This window comes from Macrobrachium nipponense, chromosome 21, assembly GCF_015104395.2.
Source record: "Macrobrachium nipponense isolate FS-2020 chromosome 21, ASM1510439v2, whole genome shotgun sequence".
NCBI lineage: Eukaryota > Metazoa > Arthropoda > Malacostraca > Decapoda > Palaemonidae > Macrobrachium > Macrobrachium nipponense.
Window position 1 is genome coordinate 60,328,060 of NC_087212.1, and position 17,910 is coordinate 60,345,969.

General features: G+C 47.2%; 1 protein-coding gene across 1 annotated transcript in view; it reads right to left on the reverse strand.

Moving 5' to 3' along the window:
* The window catches only part of LOC135198066 (uncharacterized), a 131,684-nt gene extending 113,992 nt beyond the window's left edge, over positions 1–17,692 (reverse strand). Inside the window, exon 1 of the mRNA XM_064225465.1 lies at positions 17,464–17,692. Within this exon, the coding sequence (XP_064081535.1) occupies positions 17,464–17,500 (37 nt within the window). The 5' untranslated portion in view covers positions 17,501–17,692. The remainder of the gene's footprint in view (positions 1–17,463) is intronic.
* Positions 17,693–17,910: the final 218 nt, after the last annotated feature.

Genomic DNA, 17,910 nt, shown 5'->3' on the forward strand with positions numbered 1-17,910 from the left:
AGGACCTCCTCATCCTCATCGGTCCTCTCTTTAAGAGAGAAAAAGGTGGCACTTTATCTATTAAAGGCATCAGGCAACAAATCCTGTACTTCATTAAACAAGCCAATCCTGACTCTTTCCCTAAAGCACATGATGTCAGGGCAGTAGCCACCTCAATTAACTATTTCCAACATATGAACTTCGATGAGTTGAAAAAGTATACTGGATGGAAATCGCCGACAGTATTCAAACGTCATTACTTAAAGTCCTTGGAAGCTCTGAAATTTTCAGCAGTTGCAGCGGGGAACATAGTTTCCCCTGACTCTAACTAATCTTTAGTAGAAGATCCAGTCCTCCTCCTTTCTACCTGCCTCACCCACAGTTTGTCTATTCCTGCCTTGTTCATTTACGGTCACCTTGTGTCTTAGCTCTTTTATGATGATGTGGTGGGTGTCCCTTATTTTTTTGCTAGGGACACTCACAATTGATGATGAATATTGATCTAGTGGATGTCATCCCCTTATTTTTATGCTAGGGGATACATCTTATTGTAATGGTTACGGGTTTTGTATATTAAGTCATATACATTCCTTTATATATTATTATGGTTGAGTTTGTTTTGTTCAACTTATTATGTTAATTGCTCTAGAATTTTTGATACATAAGCTTTACACAGATACCATTTTGGTACATATATGCCATATTACCACTGTATGTATGTAAATTACCTTAAGTTAAGAAATATTATTAGAATTAAGTGTAATTTAAGCAATATTTCTATTTTGTATCACTGTGTATATGTATCCTTATTAGCAATTATATTCTTTTACTTTTATTTTATCTTTTATTTGAGACCTCTTTTTATTTTGTTGATTTTGTTTACAATCTTGTGCTATTTCTCTGGTACGATTTCGCGCAGCGACACGAGCTGAGCCCAGAAAAGGGATTTTGACGTAAGGAAAAATCTATTTCTGGGCGATTGGCTCTGTCGCCAGCGAAATCCCGCCTACCCATCCCATCGCCAAGATTGTCTGCTAACTTCAGGATGGCCACCAGAGGCGCAGCAGTCGGCAGCATGGGATGGAGTAGTAGTAGTAAGTGCTGCCCACTCTGTGGGTCGGCTCTCCTCTTGGGGGATTTTGTAGTGGGAGAATTCTTTTTGGCATTTGGCTCGTGGTAGTGGTCTCACTCGCCATAGTGTTCATACCGACACCCTCTTGGAGGGTGAGCGAGTCAGTTATACTGACCTTTTTCTTTATTTATTTATTCTCTGGTATGTGTTAGTACATTTACCCTAGAAATAATAGATTAAAGGATATTTCGCTGGCGACACGAGCCAATCGCCAAGAAATAGATTTTTCCTTACGTCAAAATCCCTTTTTTGTCTTTGAAAAAAATGCATTAAACCCAAGGAATTATTCCTTGAAGATGCTTTTTATTATGAAGATATGCCAATAATATATAAGATATGCATTTTATTATGGATATATGACAATAATATATAAGGTAAAAATGGTTTTATTACGTTTACACTTCGTCGCCGATCGCAAACAACAATATGATAATCTATGACAATTATCATTTGTATGACTGCAGTGTTAAGAGAAGTTGATGACGTTATACCAAAACAATAATGAAGTTCGAATTGAAAATTAATGTTTTCCTAAATGTTATTGCTACTGTAATTACACTACTACTATTAACATTTCTAAAAGGTTAAGAATGACAAAGGTGCTGTTAAGTGTAACTCAATGTTTACATTTCTGCTGGCCGCTCAACTACAAGTTGATGTCAATGATGTGGGATTTTTCCATGAATAGGCTATATATTATGAAGATATGCCAATAATATATAAGGTGAGAATGGTTTTATTACCTTTATTGTCAGTTAATATCATAATGTGAATCTGTTCATGCATTTGTTGGTTATCGGAACCAGATGAGGCTTTGCCTACCACGGATTCATACCAGCGATATAGACTGAGAAGTGGTCCAATGAAAAACCAGTGATTAACTGAATCCGTGATTGCTGATCCGCGACTAAGCGAGGCCCCACTGTAATTTTTCGGGGTTAATTTGGTTGCAAAAAAGGGATAATAGACATGAATCAAAATAAACATTTTGAAGTAACAAAGTAAAGTTAAACTAAATAATGAGTAAAGTAAACAATTAAGGAAATGACAATTTGTTGAAAATTGCATTTTTCCTAACCTATACAAACCTTGAAAGGGGGGGGTTTTTTCCTTTAACAATAGGCAAAGTAGCTAGCCGGAGCTGGAACGGTCGTAAGCTTCGAACAAGGGGAGAACGGTAGTTAACTGCTTGTCCGAGGTAAACAAATCACTTTTGCTTTTGGCCCATGCAAAATACGCAGAGTGAGGGGTGGCATGAGGAGGGACTATATGTAAAGGACCTCAGGTTTGTATAGTTAGGAAAAATGCAATTTTCGACAAATTGTCATTTGTTCCGATACGTAATACAAAACCATCGGTCCTTTAACAATAGGAAGACTCACTTCTTGGTGGGAGGAATCTGAGTCTTTTGATGAAAAGAACTGGTGTTCGTCCATCCCTGGAATGCCTCCCTGGTCGTAAGAGCGAGGGAGGGATCCAAGCCTCTGTCCGATTGATCGGGGTGTGCACCGCAGGATCAATGGTCAGACCTCTGGGCCGAGTACTAAGAGAGAGGCAAGCGTATCTCTTCGTACCAGCAAGCAAGAACTTGTTCCTGTTTGCAAGAGGCAACATAAAGTATGGGTTGTCTCAAGCTGGCATCGCCACTTCCTCCCCCTTGTTGGAGGGAAGTGGTGGATATACGCTCCTATCCCTAGTGAAAGGGATGGATGGGGCTCTGTTGAGTAGTCACCTGCATCTTGTCCTTATCCAGCAGGGTGACGACCGTGTCCCTCTAACCACAGGTAGAGGGGAAGAAAAAAAAGATGGGAGAGGAGCCAGTCACACTCTCATTCACTCATCCATTCTTATGGTCACACCAGGACTCGATGCTGTTCAGCTTCTGCGAGGGTCTGGGTTCGCTATACAACGTGTTGAGCAGCCACCACGGGTCCCAAGGAAAAAGATCAAGGACCTGTGGGCAAAATCCCGAAGGTAGAAGGAAGGGCATGTGGTCTGGTTGACCAGACCTCTGCCTTCAGTACCTGCGCCACGGAGAAGTTCTGCGGACAAGGGCAGCATCTCCTTCGCATCGAAGGCGGTGAAGTCCATTAGGGAGGGGATTGTGAACGACTCGAACCAATCGTCAGGGACCGAAGGGTTCTGAGTCTTCGCTACGAAGTTCGGTGAACGAAATCGAGCGTCACGGATCCCCATCCCCTGGATGCTTTGACTTCGCAGGAGAAGTCATGCAGTTCCTCAGAGGAAAAGAAGGAAATAGTCGCATGACTCCTATTCCTCCTTCTATACTTGCGGTGTATGTCCAGTACCCATACTGGTCTGTCCGTTTTGCCACGAAAGTCCTCATCGCATCCCCTATTCCCCCATGCAGCGAAGTTCTCGGTAGTGGTATAACCACCCGACACTCCATGGTGGGTGTCAATGGTATGGGTACTGTGACAAGCTATTAAAACGAGTAATGATTGCTCTGTAACAACCGAACTAAGTCAACAGCGTAGTTCGTAACTGACTCGGCCGCTCTGACAGCTGCCGACTGACTGCGTTCGGTAGGAGGCAAGTTGTCAAAGCATCCGAGTAAGTCACGTGACCTTCGCCTTTAAAGGGTTATGCCGAGAGACCAAACAAATAATGTATTTGTTTGTCACCAATGCCGGACAGCGAGGTGATGATTCTCTTAAGGCATGTGCCCAACAGGCGAAAGTCAATTGCCTTCTAGAGACCGAGGTCCCTGAAGGTAAAACATCTCATGGTTGTTGAATCTCAGCTAAGGAGAAACAACACTATGTACCGTTGAAGACGAAGGTAGATATTGAATGCAACCTACGTCTTCACAGATGAATCGAGAGAAGGATTCTCAAGATTCATAACCTGTGCTTACAAATGACTGAAAACGCTAACCGCTATTCATTGCTGTCCCGGTGAGAAGTCGTAGTTGCAATGAAAGCGGGGCGTTCTTCAGTAATGAAAACACAGGGGAAAGCCGCCTGAAGAACTGCTTCTCATGGGCTGAACATTTGGAGTAGAGCTGTCAGGTCGGAGAGTAGGCGATGTCTTCTGACACATCTCGTAATTCGGTTGAACAATGAACAATTGTACACCTACGAATAAGAGATATTTTGAAGACAAACTCAGATGTCTGCAAAAATCATTCGCATTTATCCCGCAGTGCGATGCAGCGGGAGACTTTGTACAGACTTCTGTTACCGTGGCGGTAAACAGAAAGGATGAAAGAGTCCAAGAGATATCTCTGTTGAAAATTCTCGCAATGTCGAAGGCGATGGAATCTAGCGTCACAGCAGTAGATGGTCCTTCATTACTGCGAGAATCCCCGTTAATCAGAGACCTAAGTCCATGATTGTTGGGTCAGAGATACGGTTCGGTAGTCAATCAAAGCAGGGCAGAGAGAGACATACATGACCGTGCATATCGGAGGCCCAGCTGATACTGAGCTGCTATCAGCAGTTCAATACGCAGTAGTTGAGCCTGAGCTCTCGTTGACTCGTCATCCTGAGTTGCCAGGTAATCCATTATTCCACGAAGGAATGCGTTCGGCTAGAACTACCGAGCATAAAAGATATGCTCGAGCAATTATATTTAGGCGAAACGAATTTCGGTAAATATAAAAGTTGAAATGGTGTTGTCGTGACAAATGATATTGTTATGTTACAATAAAGTTTCATACATACTTACCTGGCAGATATATACATAGCTAAGACTCCGTCGTCCCCGACAGAAATTCAAATTTCGCGCCACTCGCTACAGGTAGGTCAGGTGATCTACCTGCCTGCCCTGGGTGGCAGGACTAGGAACCATCCCCGTTTTCTATCATATTTTCTCCTCTTTCCACCTGTCTCCTGCGGGGAGGCTGGGTGGGCCTTTAATTGTATATATCTGCCAGGTAAGTATGTATGAAACTTTATTGTAACATAACAATATCATTTTTCATACAATCACTTACCTGTCAGATAATATAATAGCTGATTGGCACCCTTCGGTGGGGGAGGGTAAGAGACAGCTACTATATGGAATAGACAGGTAAACAACATATGTTGTAGGTAAATAAATAAAACCTTGGTTCCTACCTGATAGGTGGTAGACTTCGTGGGTGTTTGCCCAGTAGTCTGCATCACCTCAAGAAACTTTAGCGAGATATATGATTTATATGGCCAAGAGTTCTTGTGGTCGGGTGCCGATGGGGTCTTACCCACTTACTCGGCAGAGCCTAAAAGGACTTTGTCAATGGGTGCTGATCCACTTATATGACAATACACCTTATGAAGGAGCACACAACCAATCCCGACCACCTGATCCTAACCATATGTTTTAGAACTAAGGATTGTTACGAGTTATCCCCGAACTCGTCACAACAACCGTAACTCAAAAACCACTACGCACACATACATAATTTTCAAAAAAAAAATTATACCCAACTAATTGGATATGACAAGAATTCTCTTACTGAACAACATAGACGGCCGCCCGTGCGAGCCTAAGTCCTCCATTGTTCGAAGAGACCATATCCAAAAAGAAGAACAGTATATACATTTAAGGATTGGTGTCGGCTCCCGTACCCAGAATCGTATCTGCCGATACGATAGGATCCTAGAGAAAAACACTTCTCATAGTCACACGTACGTCTTTCAAGTAATGAGATGCAAATACTGAGTTGCATCTCCAATATGTCGTATCAATGATGTTTTTAAGCGACATATTTCTTATAAAACGAGAGAGACGTCGCAACGCTCTTACTTCATGAGCTTTTACTCTCAGTAGTTGTAACTGTTCGTCAGGACAGAACTTATGAGCGCCGTCCGTAATGACGTTTCTTACAAAGAACGCCAGAGCTTCTTGGACATCAGTCTTGTGGGGTCTTTACGCGCACCAAAGACCTTGTCTAGAGCCTCCCAACTGACGCTTTCTCTGAAGGTAGAACTTCAGCGCTCTAACAGGGCATAGAGACCTCTCTGCTTCTCTGCCTACGAGACTCGACATTCCTTTGACTTCGAATGACTTAGGCCAGGGATTCGTGGGATTCTCGTTTTTCGCTAAAAACAGGGTCTTAAACGAGCAAATAGCCGAGTCCCCCTTGAATCCTACTTTATCCTGCAGAGCTTGTAATTCACTAATTCTCTTTGCCGTAGCTAGAGATAATAGGAATAGGCATTTTCTAGTTATGTCTCTAAACGATGCCAGATGAGGAGGTTCGAATCTATCCGATGACAGATATTTTGAGGACTACGTCCAGGTTCCAGTTCGGACGGTACTGGTTCCTTAGACTTTGAAGTCTCAAAAGATCTTATGAGATCGTGGAGATCTTTGTTATTTGCCAGATCTAATCCTCTGTTCCTGAATACAGCCGAGAGCATACTTCTGTATCCCTTTATTGTGGATACGGCTAGATGAGATTTTACTCTCAGGAATAGCAAGAAATCAGCAATTTCCGCTATAGAGGTAGGAGAGGAGGACAACTTCTGGCTCTACACCACCTTCTGAATACCTCCCACTTCGACTGGTATACTTTCGTAGTGGAGGTTCTGCGTGCTCTCGCGATCGCGCTTGCCACTTCGCGAGAAAAGCCTCTCGCTCTGACAAGTCTTTCGATAGTCGAAAGGCAGTCAGAGCGAGAGCGGGGAGGTTTTGATGGTACCTCTTGAAGTGTGGTTGTCTGAGAAGATCCGTCCTTCTTGGTAGGGATCTTGGAAAGTCTACGATCCACTCTACCACCTCGTGACCATTCCTGGGCCGGCCAAAAGGGGGCTATTAACGTCATCCTCGTCTCCTTTGACGCCGCAAACTTTTTCATTACTACCCCAGATTTTTAATGGGGGGAAAAGCATAAACGTCTACTCGAGACCGTTTTAGCAGGAAGGGCGTCCACCATAAGTGCTCTTGGATCTTCCACGACCGAGCAAAACACTGGGAGCCTTTTTGAAATGAATGTTGCGAAGAGATCCACATGAGGAGTTCCCCACGAGACCAGAGATCGAGACACACTTCCTCGTGTAGTGTCCATTCTGTATGAAGGACCTGGTTCCTCCTGCTGAGCCTGTCCGCCCTCACATTCCTTACTCCCTGTACGAACCTTGTCAGTAGGGAGATGTTCCTGTGAGACGTCCAAAGTAATAGATCTCTCGTGAGCTCGTAAAGGAACGAGGAGTGCGTCCCTCCCTGTTTCCGAATGTAGGCAAGTGCGGTGGTGTTGTCCACGTTTACTTGCACTACCTTGTTTGACACCAGCGGTTCCAGGCTCTTCAAGGCCAGATGTACGGCGAAGAGCTCTTTGCAGTTTATGTGCCAAGACACCACCTGTGCTGGTTCCAGGTGCCTGACACTTCCTCTGAGCCTAATGTCGCTCCCCAACCTCTCTCCGACGCGTCAGAGAACAACACTAGGTCTGGGTTCTGTGTTCTTAGAGGAGATCCCTTTGTTCTCTTCCAGAGGGAGCAACCACCATTGTAGGTGTGACTTTATCTCCACTGGAATGGGAAAAACGTCCGACAGTTGTCCGGTTTTCCAGCTCCAAGACCTCTTGAGGAGAATTGAAGCGGACGTACATGCAGTCTTCCTAGAGGGACGAATTGTTGTAGTGAGGAAAGCGTCCCCAGAAGGCTCAACCATTCCCTCGCTGACGTTTGTTGCTTCTCTAAGAAGAGAGAGACTATTCGCAAACCTTTTGCGATTCTCTCTTGCGAAGGAAAAACTCGAAAACCCCGAGAATCCATCCGAATCCCCAGATAGACTAGGTCTTGTCTGGGGGTCAGCTGAGACTTCTCGAGGTTCACAAGCAATCCCAACGCTTTGATTAAATCGAGAGTTAACTTTAGGTCCTCCAAGCACTGTCTCTCCGATCTGGCCCATGATGAGCCAGTCGTCCAGATACATCGAGACATTCACTCTCCTTGAGGTGGGAAGAAACCTCGCCACATTCTTCATCAGGCTTGTGAAGACCTGAGGAGCTGTGGACAGGCCGAAACACAAGGCTCTGAACTGAAAGATCCTTCCCCCCGTCATGAAACGGAGGTACTTCTTCGATGAAGGGTGGATCGGACGTGAAAGTAGGCGTCCTGGAGATCTAAAGACACCATCCAATCTCCCTGACGTAATGACGCCATGACTGAAGCAGAAGTCTCCATGGAGAACTTCTCCTTCTGAACAAATTTGTTTCAGAGAGCTGACGTCCAGTACTGGTCTCCAGCCTCCCGAGGCTTTCGCCACCAGAAAAAGGCGATTGTAAAACCCCGGGAGCGTTGATCCCGTACCAATTCTATCGCTCTCTTGTCCCACATTTGCTCCACCATCGATCGAAGAGTATCCCTCAGCACAGGATCCTTGTATTTGGCTGATAGTTCCCTTGGTATTGACGTTAAGGGAGGAGTGTTCAGGAAAGGGATACGATATCCCTTCCTTAAGATCGCCAAAGATGACGCGTCTGCATTTATCAGTGTCCAGGCTTCCACAAATCCCAGGAGCTGGCACCTACTGGTGCTTGGAGGAGAGAATCTCATTTTCCTTTCTTAAATGGGACGAAAAGCAGATTTACCTCTCTTCTCTGGAGCCTTCCTCCTTGTGGAAGGTCCTGGAGGTCGGAACACCTCGAAAGGGCTGCACCGTTGTACTGGGTCCTTTCTTGTCCGATGCAGAAACAGGTTTCTTCTTTCTTGCTGACTGCGTCAGCAGATCCTGAGTTGCCTTCTCAGTTAAAGAATGCGCAATGTCCTTTACTAACTGAGAAGGGAACAAAAAGTCAGATAGAGGCGCATATAGAAGTGCTGCTCTCTGAGCATGTGAGACTGCCTTAGTTAAGAAGGCGCCATATACAGTCCTTTTCTTTAAAAGACCTGCTCCAAACAAAGAGGTTATTTCAAAAGATCCATCCTGTACCGCCTTGTCAATACAAGACAATATGCATAATAGGGCTTCAGGTTCGATTCCTTCCGAATCATGTGCTTTCTTGGACATCACCCCAAGGGACCAATCTAAGAAGTTAAAAACTTCCTACACGAAAGAGTCCCTTGAGGAGATGATCCAGTTCCGAAATACCCCATGTAATCCGTGCAGAATTGAGACTTGGACGCCTTGAAGCGTCAACCAAAGTCGAAAAATCTGTTTCGGTTGTAGAAGGGAGAGCAATACCCATATTCTCTCCCGTCTGATACCAAACGCCTCTTTTCCCAGCCAATCTTGCTGGAGGCATACAGAAGACTGTCCTTACTAAGTCTTTCTTAGACTTCATCCAAGAGTCTAAGGAATGTAAAGGGATTTTGACGAAGGAAAAATCTATTTCTGGGTGATTTGGTAGGTTTCATTTTGAGAAAAGAAAAGAAAAGAAGGCTCTTCGTCTTAGTACTGGAAAAGAGCGAGCGCGGAGAAGGAGGAGCGGCAGGAGTCACTCGTCTCCGTACTCCTCCAGCAGTAGGGTAGTCAACACCTTATAGTTAGAGAGACCTTCCCTTCCACTATATTCGTCATCCGAGTTTTCCTCTAACTCGGGATCCACATGCTTCTTCTCCGCTCTCCTTTCCGAACGTTCGTCTTCTTGAGGAGACAAACTCCTAATAGGAGAGGGGCTAAGGGAATGATACTCCTTCCTCTTTCCCGCCCTAATAGTCTTTGAAGGAGTCATAGGCTTCGGCTTCTCTAGAATTTTAGAAGACGCTTCCCGCTTACATGACCGCCTTCCCCAGTTCGCCAAGCGTCATGGATGACGTCTTTTGCTGACGTCTCGATGACGCTTCGCGCTTGGAAGACGCTCCGCTCTCCAAAGGCGTCCTACTTGGCGTCATAATATTGGACGGAGCGTCATGTCTATGCTCCTTTTCCAATGACGCTTCGCGTCTAAAAGACGTCTTACGTCTCTCTGGCGTTACGACACTCTCGTAAGCACCTGTTCTCGCTCTCGAACTAGACGTTTCTGTAAGACGTTTAGCCGTTTCCCGTCTGTATGACGCTTCTCGTTGAACAGGTGAGAGAGGACGAGACTTCTTAATTGGAAGCGTCACGTCCTTCCGACGTGGCGCTAAAACTCCCACTAGAGATGACAGTTTGCTCTTGAACTGCCATGATGATCTTTCTTGACGCTTCTCCCACGTCCAGTGCATGACGTCTTTCGTCATCACTCGGGGGAGAAGAAGGAAAGGGTACTTCCGCGTACACTTCAGGTGACGCTGACGCCCCCTTCCGCTTTCTTGCTAGATGACGGAGCGTCATCTGAGAAAACGCTCTGGACTAGAATCTATGTCAGGCTTCATATGACGCTTCAGCGGTCTTGACAAGTTTTCGATTCCTTCCACCCTCGTTTAGGTGAGGGAGAGGGAGATGACGAGAAACACTCGCGAATGACGCTTTTTCTAAAGCGCCATTGAGCCGCCTGCCACGAAGCAGAGCTAGCTGAAGGGACGTCTGACCGTTGGGGATCCCCCACAACCTCCTTAAGGCTTTCGACTTTCCTTCTCCTCTGGGCTTGTGAGCTTGGAAGAGGTCTAGGCCTGGGAGCGTCGCAGGGACGATCAAACGCCCCCTCCACAACACTGGGAGAAACTCACTTCACAGTAATGTTCACTTTCACTAGCCTTACCTTTGAAGTCCGCCATCTTGGACTTCATATCTCTAATTGTAGCTTTCAGATTGGCGATTCCGATGCCGAATCCGAAAAAGCACTCTGAGAATGAGATACATAGGGAGAATCTCATCAGTAGGATTAGAATTATCAGTAAAAGGCTCAATAGGCCTTGAACTCACACCTTTCAATCGTCTAATTCTATCCCTCTCTAACTTCTTCAAATAAGAAGTCAAAGTCTTCCACTCTTCTGCATTCAATCCCTCGCATTCCTTACAAGTATTAATAGCAGAACACTGAAACCCCCTACATTTACGGCATACAGTGTGAGGATCAACCGAAGCTTTCGGTATCCTCACCCTGCAGCCTACATTCACACACATTCTCACACTCACATTAGAATCAGACATACTGAGAAAAATCCAAAAGAGTTATTCCAAAAACAGTCCACAGTAGCGAATGCCAAAACACGATCCAAATACGTCACCAAAAAGCCGAAAAACGTTGATCAAAGGTTGAAAAATGAATCTAAGTCAGGAGGTAATAGCAACAATGTTGATACCACCGGCGACAGAGAAAATATGATAGAAAACGGGGATGGTTCCTAGTCCTGCCACCCAGGGCAGGCAGGTAGATCACCTGACCTACCTGTAGCGAGTGGCGCGAAATTTGAATTTCTGTCGGGGACGACGGAGTCTTAGCTATGTATATATCTGACAGGTAAGTTGATTGTATGAAAACCATAAGTATATAAAATTGAAACTGAAAACTCCTGGGAGGTTGCAGGCAACCCCGAGTTGCAGTTCAATTAGAATACTTCTCTTATAAGTCGCAATCCGTAGATTAACTAGGATATGCGCCTACCCCTCGGGGACAATTCAACTGCTTAGTAGAATCATGTCGCGAGGTTAATATACGTAGTATATTTGTAGGATTCTGAACAACGATCTCCATCCTAAATTCTTTCCTTCAAGAAAACAAAATAAGGATTGGAGATCGACCACCTTCGATCTCTATCAAAGAGAGTGAAGGAGAAGTCTTCCTCGAAGGAAAGCTTCAATGGTGAACAGAATACTAAGACGATAGTTCAAGCCAAACTGGATATTCCCGTCCGATCTTCTCTAGTCCAGGTTGGTCGCCTACTGTGAGATAGTTTCTTCAGCAGCAGTCTTCTTCCCAATGCTAGAAATTCCAGGAATTCGAGCATAGGCGAGGTTCCCGATTATCGTGTATATCTGGGGATTCTCGTCTCGCTCACTTTGGACCGTGGTCTCGCGTAATTGTTTTTGGAGATCGTAAAAACTCGAACACTGAATGCGTTAGAAATTCCGTAGAATTCTAAGCAGTCTGCGAAACCCCCCACCGAATTCGTCAAACGATATCGGCTGTGGTCCTCACCCCTCCGATTCCGTAGAAATCGAGAATGGGGCAGGATTCCTCCTCAACGACCGGGGCTTACGTCAGGTAGGACCGAAGGTCCCCCCGGTAGCGCAGTCCCGAACGTGGGATCCTACAGAGAAATCTCTGTAGGATCCCTCCCCTTTCCCTCGTAACCGTAAGGAGAGAGGGAATGGGGGAGGAATTGGATACTCGCTCGCCGTTCCCAGTGGAACTAGCAGTTGGAGAAGAGTAGGAACAGCCATCGCTTTGCGGCGATGGCCTCTCAGAGTCTGGAAAACGTATCGTCAGGAGAAAACGTTTTCCCGCGGAGGGTTACGAACTCTCACTGTAGGTAAGGGTCTGCCGCCACTGGGGGGGGGGTGAACGTCGTCTGGGTGGGGATGATCGACACCTGACAGGAGAGAGCCGATACCGTCCTCCACCACTCATTCCAGTCCTCGTCGAGGTCGAAACCTCTCAGGAGGACCGAAGGAGTATTCAAATACGGTGTCCGAAGACACGTAGAAAACGCCGCTGTCGCAGTAGAGGAGGTGGAAGTAGCTTGATCGACCGGCCAGAACTGAGAGAGCCTTCTTGTCCGGAGACGAGAGACTCTGGTTCGAGACAGAATCGGCAAGTTCCGATCGCGGCAGACCCACCATCGGTTTGGTTTCCCTTCCCTCTCGGGCCCCAAAACGACGCGAGCAGAGACGTGGGCTCTGCTCGGTGGGAGCGGCAATCCTTCCGCAAGGTCATTATGCTGACGAATCAGCTTAATGACTTCTGCAAATTCCTCTGTATCTCGGGAGTAACCGTGTCTTGCGGAGTAGGACCGTCAGTCCCTCCAACAAGAACAGATCCCGAGATACTCCTCCTTGAGAAGGAGGAACAGCGGCAGACCCCTGACGGTCCGCCTCCAGCTACTTGCGCGTATGTCCTGGTCGGTCCTAGAAACCGTGCCTGGTCATTCCTACGGCGTCATAGCGGGATCGCGAGCGGCGCACCTCTCGCGATCACTCATAGGTACCTCGCTCCTCCCGGTGTAGCCCGAGGAGGTTGAAGGTACAGGAGAGGCGACCTGACGCTTCCCCCCCTAGCTCGCTGGCAGGACCAGCGTGCTTGGAGGGCTGCTGCTGATCGTCCACCCGCAGTGGCGATCGAGCAGCAGGCCTAGCCTTGCCGCTCGCCTGGAGCGAGAGGCTCGGCTGAGAACGTCGACGCTGATCTCTAGCGTCAGGCGAGCTGTTGCTGGTTACCGTCTCCGCCCGGTCCCGATGGGAGCGGCGTCAGGTGACCTGCTAGGCTCGTTGTCGCGGTGAGACCGGCGAGCGTCCTCTCGGCGCGTCGAGCCGCTGGTACCAGCCGTGGCTGGTACCGACGACCGCGGGGACCCCTTCCTCGCCTCAACCCGTGGCTGGTCAGCGACCGTCACGTCACCCGAGCAGCCAGCTGGTCGCTGCGAGAGCGTCCACTGGCCTAGCGAGAGTCGTCTGCACGACACTCGCCAGTCTTCTGCTCCGCGCTTCGGTCTTGGCGGCGAGCGAGCTCGAGTGTCAAGACTTTGGCTGGACTGGTCTCCCGCGGGAGACCGTCCACTCGGTACTTCTCGCTAACGAGAAGCCGAGGCGGATCCTTTGGTTTAGCGGCAGAACCGCTAGAACCAGGCGAGGAAGTGCCAGCCGAAGCTGGTACTCCTCTGGTCCCCGTCTTCTTCTCCGTGGTAGAAGAAAAGACGGGCCCTGGTTCCCGAGGGAGCAGGAGGACCAGCAGAAGAGCTCCCCGAATCGCCGGAGCGACGGGCCCTTAGAAGGTCCCGAAGGAGCCTTCTTATGGGGGGAAAACCCGGGTTACCAGCTGGTCGCTGCAAGAGCGGCTGCTGGCCTGGCAAGAGTCACCTGAGCGTCTCTCACCAGCCTTCTGCTCCGTGCCGCGTCTTGGCGCCGAGCGAACTCTGGCGCCGAAACTTGGCTGCACGGTCTCCCGAGGGAGAACGTACACTCGGGATCTCTCGCGAACGAGAGACCGAGCCGGACCTGGCGTAGCGGCATCGCGCTAGCACCAGGCGAGGAAGTACCAGAGCTAACCGATACTCCTCTGGTCCCCGTCTATCTCTTCCTTACGGAAGGGGAGACGGGCCCCGCTCCGGAAGGAGCAGGAGGACCAGCAGAGGACCCCCGTCCCACGGGGTGGGACGGGCCCTTAGAAGTTCCCAAGGAGACTTCTTAGGGGGGGGGAAGGCAGCCTTCTTCTTCTTCGGCTTATGGGCCTTAGAAGTCGAAGGGGAAGAGGCAGCAGCAGACGATGAAGACGAAGATGACAGCTTCCTCTTCTCCTCTTCCTCGTCAGCTCTCGCAGGACAGTCGTCAGGTCCTCCATCCAGGCCGGAGCCGGGGCTATTGCCGAAGCAACACTGGCCCGACTGCACCTGTCCGGAAGGACCTGGGACTGGGAAGCACACCGTGGGCAGGACCAGCAATGGACAGGCACAGGAACCAGGAGCGACAGGAACAGCAACCAGGCTCAGAGCGGCAGGAACAGCGGCAGCGGTAGAACCCACCCAAGGACAGCCAGCCACAGCGGAGCACATCAGCGGCAGATACAGCAGGCCCAGCGATCGCCTCGTAGAATCATCGGCAGCCAGCGGAACCTGGGTCCTGGCGGCCGGTCCAGGGGCGAGCTGCTGAACAGCGGAAGTCTGGGGCAGGCACACGAAGAAAACAGGCGGCGGCGGCAACCCCACCTCGGTACGGCTGCGGCCCTAGTAGCGGCAGACGGCGTCATCGACACAGCATGGGGAGTGTAGACCAGGAGGAGGGTGGGGAGGCAGCATAAGCGGCCGTGGTAGTAGTGGAGACCGCCCCAGACCTCGCTAGACGCTGCAGCAGCCCGTGGATGCTAGGCACGCCCTGCCTCCGCGGTGGTCCATACCTGTCCAAGGTCGTCTCCCACGGATGTAGCACCTGCGGTAACATAGATAGATTATAAGAGGGGTTCCCTCACGCACGGGGGGAAGACATGCCCCACCCCGAACGCAAGGAAGACCCCAAATACAAAATACAACGAAGAAGCTGAGCGGGGGGCAGGAAGGAAGACGAAGAATCGGATACCAAGGGAGTCGCGGGAGAGCTTTCCGACGACTTCCTGGCAGACCTTCGCTTCCCCATAACCCCCGCACAGCAGTGAAAAGTAATATGAAAATGAAAAACAGAATACTGCCCTTGCGATTCACTTCATAGAACTTAAAGGGGAAAAGATCAATTCCCGGGTAAGAACGGAAACTTGATCCAATAATATGATGCTATCATAAAATATATATGAAAATGAAACAGAATACTGCACTTGCGATTTCATTTTCACATAAAAAAATCGTAAGGATCAATTCCCTGGGTAAGAACGAAAATTGATCCAAATTAAATTTCATGCAAATAAATAAATGAAAATGAAAAGAATATTGCAATTGCGAATCCACTTTCATTGCATTCTATTATACAAAATTAAAAGGCTCGTGCCGAGCGCAATCACACTCTCGGTAACGAACGCACAGGGCAAAAATATAATGAAAAGAGTACTTACATTTTTCAATTACACACTTTCGCCAAATACATGACTCCGGCGCGAGCGCGCCCGCCCTCGGCACCGAGACATATTCAAGGGTTCAATTCATGAAAAGAGAGGAAATCGCCGCATCTACGGCGATAACTCCATGTTGGTTCATAATTAAGTAATGAAAATGAAAACAGTGTACATACAGTTTCATTTTCAAGTCAAACAAACCATTAGTAGAAACACAATATAAACAAAGCATACGACGATGAAGCGGGCAGAGAGCGATGACGAACACGTCCCTTCACACCCGCGGCCGAAAGCAAAAGTGATTTGTTTACCTCCCAGTCGCGCGGCGCGCGACTGTCGGACAAGCAGTTAACTACCGTTCTCCCCTTGTTCGAAGCTTACGACCGTTCCAGCTGCCGCTAGCTACTTCCTATTGTTAAAGGAACGCGTGGTTTGTATTACGTATCGGAACAAATAAAGGTTTTGCACCTCATAAACAGTGTAGTCGTGTGCTGCCCGCAACTGTGTTTGTGGAGTGAGTGCTTAGGAACCAGGAACAGCAACGTAGTTCAAGTGCAATTTGGAGTGAATTAAGACCAAAATGTGTATAATTACAATCAAATAAGCACTGTGGAGTTTCAGTTGTGATGGCAGTAAGGATAAAACCACCGATTACCTGGTAAAAATGAATTTAAGTTCAAACAATGTCCCCGGGAATAAGAAGTAGGGTAAAAAACCGCATGGTACAGGGGTGGACCATGTACGATCAATGTGTACAACCCCAAGAAAAGTACATTATAACGCGCCTTGACACTGGAGTAGAGGTCTTTAGCTCCGTTTCTCACCAACAACAAGTCGCGACTGATGCCCATCTCCGATGTCAGGACGCGTTATAATGTACTTTTTTGGGGGTTGTTCACATTGATCATACATGGTCCACCCCTGTACCATGCGGTTTTTTACCCTAGCTATCATACTTTCACTAATATAGACAACAAAATGTTGTTTTATTGTGCTGATTACAACTGTAATCTTGAGTAAGATCAATAAACATTACATATGTACGCTAACATTGTTCAAATGAATGCTGGGAAGGCTGGGAAAGATGTTGGATCCCTTGCAGTTACGAATGGCACCTCAGTCGGTGGACGCCACATTGGATTAAAAACTGCCTTGAAAACATACCTATATTTTACGAAGACCTCACATGCCTATTTTGTTTGTATGGAGCTTTCATATATCACATTATGTTGATGAAACTTCAATCTTTTGAATGGTATGCTTAAAGATGTAATTGTATTCTTGTTTCATCAATTAGCCTAAATATTGAGTGAATAAGGCTGATCCACCCGATGACCACGGATCCACTGCGGCGTTTCCCACAGTAGAGGTCTCAAGCTGTTGCTCTCACCACCGATGACTTATGACTTGTGCCCATCTCCAGTGTCAAGACATGTTAAAGTACTTTTTTGGAGGGTGGATCAACACGCGGTGAAAACTGGATCAACTAGACCAGTCGGTTGTTTCCCCTAGTACTTCTAAACTCTCTTAACTGGGCTATGGACGTTCTGATAAGATCATAAGATGTTTTCTGGTGCAACCTAAGGTAACATTAGCCTCTATGGGTCCCTAGTGTTAAAGTGAATAGGCTAAGGCCTAAACACCTGCAAACATTAGTAGGCCTAAGTAGTGCACATGCAGCCTGAATACCCAAAGACCTGATAACCTAACTAGCTACCTAGTAATTCCTACAATCTAAGACTAGGAACTAAGCTAGCTAGTATAGCCTAGCCTATACCTATAGAGATTACCTAGCTAGGTAGGTGACAATTCTACGTGCACAATACCGGGTTTTCATACGTACAATATTCACTAAGCTTGGCAATGAGCAATTGGTCCATAGCGTTTAGTGAAATGTCATCAGGACAAGAGGTAACTTTAGTCGTTGGTGATGTGAGAATTGTGGTGAATGGTTAGCGATGTTGTTCCCTCGAGTAGTAGTAGTAGTAGTTATGGGTCGAGTACACTCTCACATTGCAATAAGACTTGTAGTAGTAACATGAGAATGGAAGGTTTACAGCGGCTACCGTTTTCAATTTACTTGTGTTTATTCAATTTTTCATTTTTGCTTTGGTACACTTCCCAAGTTTGTTTTACTGTGTATTTCCTGGCGTTAATTTTTCCCCGCTAAGTTTTGCAAAAATTAAAATATTCGACTAGTAAGGTTGGTGAACAATTTTATTTTACCCCCTTATATTTCACTGTATGCTTTCATTAGATATGATTATAGCTTTTGTCTATTTATATTGAT